The sequence below is a fragment of the Bufo bufo genome, chromosome 10, assembly GCF_905171765.1.
Source record: "Bufo bufo chromosome 10, aBufBuf1.1, whole genome shotgun sequence".
NCBI classification, from domain to species: domain Eukaryota; kingdom Metazoa; phylum Chordata; class Amphibia; order Anura; family Bufonidae; genus Bufo; species Bufo bufo.
Window position 1 is genome coordinate 75208969 of NC_053398.1, and position 8058 is coordinate 75217026.

At 44.6% G+C, this 8058-nt stretch overlaps 1 protein-coding gene and 1 non-coding gene across 2 annotated transcripts; one reads left to right on the forward strand and one right to left on the reverse strand.

Moving 5' to 3' along the window:
* Positions 1-1153: 1153 nt before the first annotated feature.
* On the reverse strand, positions 1154-6899 carry B4GAT1 (beta-1,4-glucuronyltransferase 1). The gene is made up of 2 exons (XM_040410116.1): positions 5489-6899; positions 1154-2513 (listed from the first exon to the last, which is right to left on the reverse strand). Exons 1-2 carry the CDS (start codon positions 6593-6595, stop codon positions 2322-2324), a joined length of 1299 nt encoding a protein of 432 aa, XP_040266050.1. The 5' UTR covers positions 6596-6899; the 3' UTR covers positions 1154-2321.
* A 282-nt stretch (positions 6900-7181) lies between these two features.
* TRNAS-GCU lies at positions 7182-7263 on the forward strand. The gene has a single exon. It is a non-coding gene; the product is annotated as a tRNA-Ser (tRNA).
* Positions 7264-8058: the final 795 nt, after the last annotated feature.

The following is an 8058-nucleotide window of genomic DNA, read 5'->3' on the forward strand; positions in this document are numbered from 1 at the left end:
GCACAAGTTGCGCATCTTGCGTATTTGGATTTCTCTTTAGACTCTTTCACTCACTATAACAAGAGCAACCAGGTATCAGTAATTTTTAAATCACATGAAAAAAAGAACGCAGATATTTATCCCCACAGGGGAAATCACAGCAGGAGCAGCCAAAGGTGGGTCTGCACTTTCCATGTGGTTTCAGGAGTAGACATTGTAGCATCTCCGGGAACAGGAATCAGTGGAGACAGACGTGGAAGACTGAATCGCCTGATCTTACTCCGAGAACGGCATCTGGCGTCACAAGCGCGCGCCCGTGCTCTCCACGTGTTCCTAGACACCGCCCCCCTCTAGCAATGCCAGGACAGAGCGCAGACTGTGGCTTACACCTCTAATCGGCAGGCATCGTCCTGCTCTTTCCTTCTGGTCTGCTTCCTCACTAAAGGGAAGGAAGACCATGCGGCAAGGAGTGAAACTAGGCCTCCGCTTTCATGGACGAGAATCGACTTCTGTATTTTCCTCTGCCCAGCTTTAGCAGTCGCCGCAGCAGGGCAGAGGGGAAGGAGGGAAAAAGCCAACCCTCGTTCCTTGAAGGTACCTGAATAAAATAAAAAACTCTTCACCTCCCATAGGCAGGGGGTCTCTCTGTGTAGCGCCCCATAGGGACAGGAAACACTGAAGGGTGAGAGTGTGTGTGTGGGGGGGGTCTTTTAAACTCTGTGTTCCTGCCCCTACAGAGGTCAAGGCGTCAATCTCATGTGTAGCCGTCATGGTGGATGAAATGGGGGGAAAAAAAGATTATAATCCTCTCCTGTTTTAATGGTGATCAGGTCCTTGCTGCTCTCTGGGATTAGGTGTCATCCAGGTACTAGAAAACACCTTAAAAATTTGTAGAAGTGTTGTCTACCTAAGAAATTACCTCAGTAATGCTGTCTCGCAAGTAATGCTTCCTAGACACCAGTGGAGTTTTTTTTTTTTTTAAATACACTATTATTGCAAAATAAAGAAGAGGATTTACAGTGAACCTGCCAGGTGATTTCTGCTGCCCCATCCAAGAGCACAAAATGATAGAGGTAGAAAAGCAAAGCTCCATTACATCTCAGATTTATATGATTTAGAGCAGGATTTCCTGGGATTATACAGGATTGACAGCTTTCACTATATCAACGTGTGTGTGTGTGTACAGAGAAGACTGTCAACCATATTGTGTGTTGTGGGGAATCAGGACTCTCACTGTCTCTTCTATGAGTTCTGTCAGAATTTACTCTACTTTTTACTCCTCATTTACTGCTCTCTAGTAGGGCAAAATAAGTAAATTGACAGGTTCACTTTAAAGCTTTGTGTACATGGTATAATCTGTGCCTCCATGCAGTTCTCTTTACAGAATCTAATGCCACATCACAATTTTTTTTTTTCGGTGCCTACAGAATGAATAAAATCTGAGCTGTAGAGATACAGCATTGCCCTAGAAGTCTGATTGCACAGTACAGCCCTATACTGCGACGTACATGGGCCCATATGGAAATAAATAAAAAAGTTTGTGTTTTTTACGATTAGGAAAAAAAAACACAAAGAAAAAATAATTAAGAGAACAAAAACACAGGAGATTTAATTATTTATTTTCAGCCAGCTCCAACTACTGCTTGTATCCTAGCATTGAGAAGAAAACCAGAAAAGACAGATTATGACTGAATCGGGACTAGAAATAGAGAAAAACTATATAGAAATAAAATTAGTGCAGCAGTGAAATGGAAGGAATAATCAAAATATACAGGAAAGAGGAGAATAGGACTCAATTCAAAAAAATATCCCATTTCTTCTGCCATTTATGTCCCCCCCCCCCTCCCAATCTCAAACTATTAAGATCTATTTCTGAGTATGGATTTCTGGAATATTGTCAGTCAGTGAATATGACTGCTCTGCAAACTCATAAGCCCAGAGCATAACAGCCAAAACTTGATTGCTGGGGTCCAGGCTTATTCTACTGAACACAGAAGATCCTTTCTAAGGGGACCGTCAAATGATGCTGATTTTGTTGCAGAAAACTCTGCAACTAAAAATAAGTTTCATTCACGTGAATGGGGCTTGCAGAAATCCATGTGCTTTCAGCCCAATTCAAATGAATGAACTGATTTTCAGTCACAGAAATTTCAGCAACAAAATCCGTAGTGTGTGAAGGCACCCCACCCAACAAGGAAAGAATAATGTTGAAAGAAGATCTGGCAGATTTTCATCAGTCATACACATCAATAAATACAAATACACTAAGGAACTTATGTATCCTATTCATCATGTGAGAAGCTTGGTTCTTAACAGTTCAGGCTGCTCAGGTAAAGACCTTATTAGCAGTGTCTGCTGGAATCAGGGTATTTCATCTTCAGTTCCTCCTTGAAGCCTCTGTACAGCAAACGGTTTCTTTTGTTTTCTGCATCCTTCTGGCTGTGAAAATCTCCGGGTAGTTTGTGGCCTTTATGAAGCAAAAAAGCAGAGTCCAAGACTGCAAAGGAGAAACCAGCCATATTCAGTTCACATGCCTACATAAAAAAATAAACTCAGTTATCCATGTTTCTGCTTTAACGACACTACAATACAGTCACACGTAGGATACCAGCTGTACAGTGACCTACACGATTCCATTAGCTTATCTTTCATGTTTGTAAATTAGGATGCATCTAATTCTAGTTCTTGTTTGGTGCCACAATTGATGAAATCCCTTAAAATGGAACCTGTCTACCAACAGACTCCCTGCTTCCAAACGACTATGGCCCAGATTTACTATTGTGACCGTCTAATCTGTCCAATGCCTTAGGGCTCATGCACATGAGCATGTGTGCCTCTTGCTGCGGACTGCAAATAGGGGCCAAAGCAAGGGTACATGCTAAGCGCCCAGGGCTGTGGAGTCGGAATTGGAGTCCATTTTGGTGGAGTCAGAGTCATTATAAATTGGACAGACTCCAAAAATATATAATAAATTTGTACAGTTAGTTCATTGCAGTATGTGCTGAATATATTTTCATAAGAATTCCGGAAAATTATGAAATGTCCTATAAATGATCTAAGCTTTTAGTTGAGATGAATGTCTGCTGCCCTTTATGTAGATGCTCAGTAGTGAAGCTCCTCCTCTACAGATCATAGGAAAAAGGCACTGGGAAGGCATGGCTGCACTCATCTCAGATCTGCTAGAGAATACAGGATTAAAGAGGTTTTCTCACTAGTTACAAAGATTAGCTTTCAACATAAAGGGACAGTTAAAAGAAGACATTTTCTAAATACATTGGTCAGTAGATTTTACTTTAGTCATGAACTATAGAGTCTAGCTCTAGACAGTTCAGCAGGTCTCTCACTGCACACAGGTTTCTATGGTAACCTGCATACCAGAAAGACTTATCTGATTAGCTGAGAGCAGGAGTGACCTCACCCCACAGAATGATGGGACTGAGCTCTGAGAGAAAGTTTTGTGCGTTCTAAAGTTGTATCCAATAAATATATTTTATGTTCTACCTAAATAGCTTGATTAGTGTATCAAAAGGGTGATAAAAAGATTAAATTAAGTTATCGCTTAAACATGCGCCATGTATGGGGGAGTGGGAGTCAGAGTTAGGGGAAATTGAAGAGTATGAGTCAGGGCTTTGGCTTACCGACTCCACAGCCCTGTGAGCGCCCGCTGTTTTTCTGACCCATTCACTTAAATGGGTCAGCTATCCGCAAAGCACGTTCCGCACCGCAAAAAGATAGAACATGTTCTACTTTCTTGTGGTGCAGAAGCATGGACCGAAATCCCATGGAAATACTTTGTAGTGCTTCTGATCCGTGTCTCCACTCCATCTGTGATATGGAGTGCACACGGCCGGTGCCCAAATACTGTGGACCCGCTGTCTGTAGTCTGCAATACGGTGACGGGGCGCACACACTCGTGTGCATGAGCCCTTATTCTGTGTTTTGGACAGTGATTTCCATCAGTGAATGTGAGCCAAAACCAGGATTGGAGCCTCCACAGACATCAGGTATAAGGGAAAGATCTGCACCTGTTCTGAGTTTAGAGCCGCACCTGGTTTTAAGGCACAATTACCGATGGAAATCACTGACCAAAACACTGTGTGAATAAGGCATAAAAGGTAGTGCATCTAGGATTTTTACACACTTCCCCTAATATACTTGGCAAGGGGTGTATTTTAGTGAAAAGGGGCAGAACTTAGTGTAAAGTGGGACCTTAAATGAACCCTTTTGTGCCACTATTCTGGCATAAAAATCTGTCTCAAACGAGCCAACCAATAGTTTGTACAGAGTCAGAGAAAAGTGAATAACCCTTAAAGGGGTTGTCCTGGTTCAGCTCTGAACCCTGGACATACCCATATTTTCACCCAGACAGCGCCCCGCCCCCCCCATATGTTAGCATCGGAGCATCTCATGCTCCGATGTACTCCCTTGCCCTGCGCTAAATTACGCAGGGCACAGGCTCTTGTTTACAATAACACACTGCCGGGCAGAGGCTTCCACCCGGCAGTGTGTTCTGTGACGTCACTGGTTCTGATGAGCGTGCTTTAGTGCTGCCCTAGCCGTTTTACTGGCTAGGGCAGCGCTAAATCCCGCCCATCAGTGCCGGTGACGTCACCAGGCTTCCTGGCAGCCCCATGGAGAGCCCGGTTTGTCACTGGAACTCCTGAAAATGCCTTTGCCATGCGCGATACAGCGCAGGGCAAAGGAGAGCATTGGAGCATGAACGGCTCCGATGCTCAAGTCAGGGGGGGCTGCCTGGGTGAAAATGGGGATATGTCTGGGTTCAGCTCTGAACCCGGGCAACCCCTTTAACCAGATTTATCCAGCCTGAGCCACTGATAAATCTGGTGCAGGTCTAGAGAGCCTGTCTTAGCTTATGCCATCTTTAGGATTACGGTAGTAAATCTGCTCCTATGTTTTACACTGAAATGCTTCACTTACAAACTTTTCTGGTTATTGGGAATTTCATATTGATGGCCTATCTTCAGGATAGGTTTATCAATATCAGATTGGCAGGTGTCCAACTCCTGAGACCCCCACCAGCAGATGTTCTAAGAGGCTGCAACACTTCATCAGTGCTTATGCCTCTTCCTAGGCGAGTGACGTCACCGTACACATTGGTCAAATGGCCTAAGCACGGCTCAGTCCCATTCAAGTGAATGGGGCTGAGCTGCAATATAGACCACAGCCACTATACAATGTATGGCGCTGTGCTTCATAAGCTATGAAGAGACTGCAACTCTTACTGAAGCTATGGTGAGTTCCACAGGCTTTTCAAATTGCTGATCGGCGGGGGTACCTGGGGTCAGACCCCTGCCAAACTGATAGTTATGACCTATCCTCAAGGATAGGCCAGCAATATCAAATTCTGGGGTAACTCCTTTAAACACTGAAGTGTTTCTGTGTAAAGCAAAGTTGCTTGTTTTGTACTAGAATATTTAAAGTAGCTCCAGATCAGAGCTTCAAAGTTATAAAGTACATCATTGTACTATGTATATGTCAGAGTGTTTACCTGACTGATTCTGTTAAATCCATACTGCTTGAACCTCTCATCATAGGCTGGGACCTCTTTATTTGCAATATAGAATGGTTCCCATGGATCTCTCCACTCAACAACATAAGCAACTGCCAATCTGCCAGAAGTGTCCTTCTCTTGTAAGTTTAGCCAGACTGAATAATTAGTAGGTGCTTGGCATCGTGGACATAACTCTTCGTAAAAAGCCCGCACTTCTCCCACTTGGTACAGTCGCAGCAATTCCTCTTTAGTGCCAGGCAACCGCCGAGTATGTCTAATTTCAAAGGCAGGTACCACAAATACCAGGTGTGGATCGAGCCCTTGCGCAGCCAAATCCAAAAATCCTGACCTCAGCCCCTGACTGGGTACCATATCAATATCAACCACCAATACAAACGCTGTACTCCCAAGGCTAGCCCTAGCAACATTTCTTAGTAAGTTATTGGGGTAAGACGCATTCCCTGCATAGTTTATTATATTTGTGCCCATATTTGCTGCCTTGGCAAAGACAGCCTGGCATGTCTGAAGATGGGCAAACTCTGCAGCATCATCTTGTTTGGGAAAAATGATCGTATCTCCAGACTGGCACACAAGATGAATGGACACCCTTTGCCTCACTGAAGGGCACAGCTGTGAAAGGGTATAGGCTAACACAGTGGCTACTTTACCCTGGGCAGCACTAGAGACAAACAGTGCTAATGAAATTCTGCCATCCCACCTCTGTACCAGTTCCCGCAAATGCCATAGGTTACTTAGGCTTGCATGAGAAGCCAATGCCACGTCGTTTGATTGTCCCCCTTCATGTGACAAAAGATGACGATAAATTCGATACTGTCCACTGACATCTAGTACACCACCAGACATCAATGTGGCCTTCAAATGATCTTTCTGTTCCCTCTGCCATCTAAGCTCTGTATGAGGTGTGCCCACAAGCACTGGATGGGCAGACCTCTGCTGCTGTTGTCCATGTAAATTAGAGAGAAGAGAGAGGTAGAGAAGTTGAAGTAGGGCAACAAGGAGGAGGGCAACAAGGACCACACGAAAAAATGAGCAACGAACTGCAGTTAGCATTGCCCTTTTTTGGCACGGATACCCACTCCTCATGTGAGATCAACTCCTACTCTTGCAGAATCCTCAGAAATGGCAGCAGAGCTTGCAATCTACGCCCATCACTGCATTCTGCGTGGTACAGTAACTTCACTCCAAGAAGATAGACATGTGCGCGTCCTCGGTATCAAGCACAGCATCACTACAACTCATGGGCGACCAGCCGCTCTCACACTCCTCCTAATCACCGCAAACGGTACTCTTATCAGATCTCACTGTGACGCCTCAGAGGCAATAATTACCAACTGACCACTACACGCTGATGCACGTCCAGCCGAATCCCCGCCCACGACGCCTCTCGCATTCCTACCCAGCACCCCTCACGACTGACTACAGAGAGAATGCGAAAAATAACGCCTTAAACTCACAGCGCCCTCTATTGCCCTGGAAGAGAAAGCGAAAGACCAACAAACAAACAAACGCTCATATTGTTTCAATAAAGGTGGATGGTATCTATGCCTCGAATCAAGAATTTAGTAGAAAAATAAAAATACCCAAGTTATAGTAAACAACTTCCAGCAGTAGGTAATGCGTCACTGCACATAGACATATAGTATAAATAGGAGAAACTCCAGCATTATCGGACGAGGTGGCCGAGTGGTTAAGGCGATGGACTGCTAATCCATTGTGCTCTGCACGCGTGGGTTCGAATCCCATCCTCGTCGACTTTTTAGTTCGCTGGAGATAAGAGTTTTATTCTGTATTTTTCCTCTTCTGATATGGCTAGAAACAATAAAGAACCAGTGTGCTGCCTTTCTACCCACAGACTGTACCACCAGGAAGGGTTCCACAAAGCTCCTACTGCATCTGATGACAGAGATTTATTTAACCGTTCAATAACCAGAATATCTTTAGACTAATCCGTTTGCAGTTTTGTTTTGTTTATTTTTTTTTGTATTTAGGGTTAGTGTGCACTACAGGCACTGAATAAAATGTTCGTTTTCACCTGTGCATACATCAGTTAGATTTAATCCCTTAATAACCAAGCCCTTCAAGGGGTATTCCCATCACAGACAATGGGGGCATATGCTAGGATATGCCCCCATTGTCTGATAGGTGCGGGTCCCACCTACAACGAGAACGGAGCAGGGAGAGTTGTGGCTGGAGGACCCCAGATTTCCAGGGGTCCGTCCACCACCAATCGCTGCGCCCCACTGATCCCTTAGAAGTGAATGAGAGAGCACTGCGCATGCGCAGCCCCTGCTCCCATTCATTTCTATGTGGCAGACGGAAATAGCCGAGTCAGTGCTCGGCTATTTTCGGCGGCACCATAGAAATAAATGGAGGGCGGCTGCGCATGCCCAGTACGCCCTCCGTTCATTTCCCTCTTCCGTTATTATTGTAGGTGCGGGTCCCAAAGGTGGTGACTATCATGATTCTACCACTCACAGTAAATGCTGGAAATGAGTTATTATCAGTATATTGAGCTATAGACATGTATTATTTATAATCTTTATCAT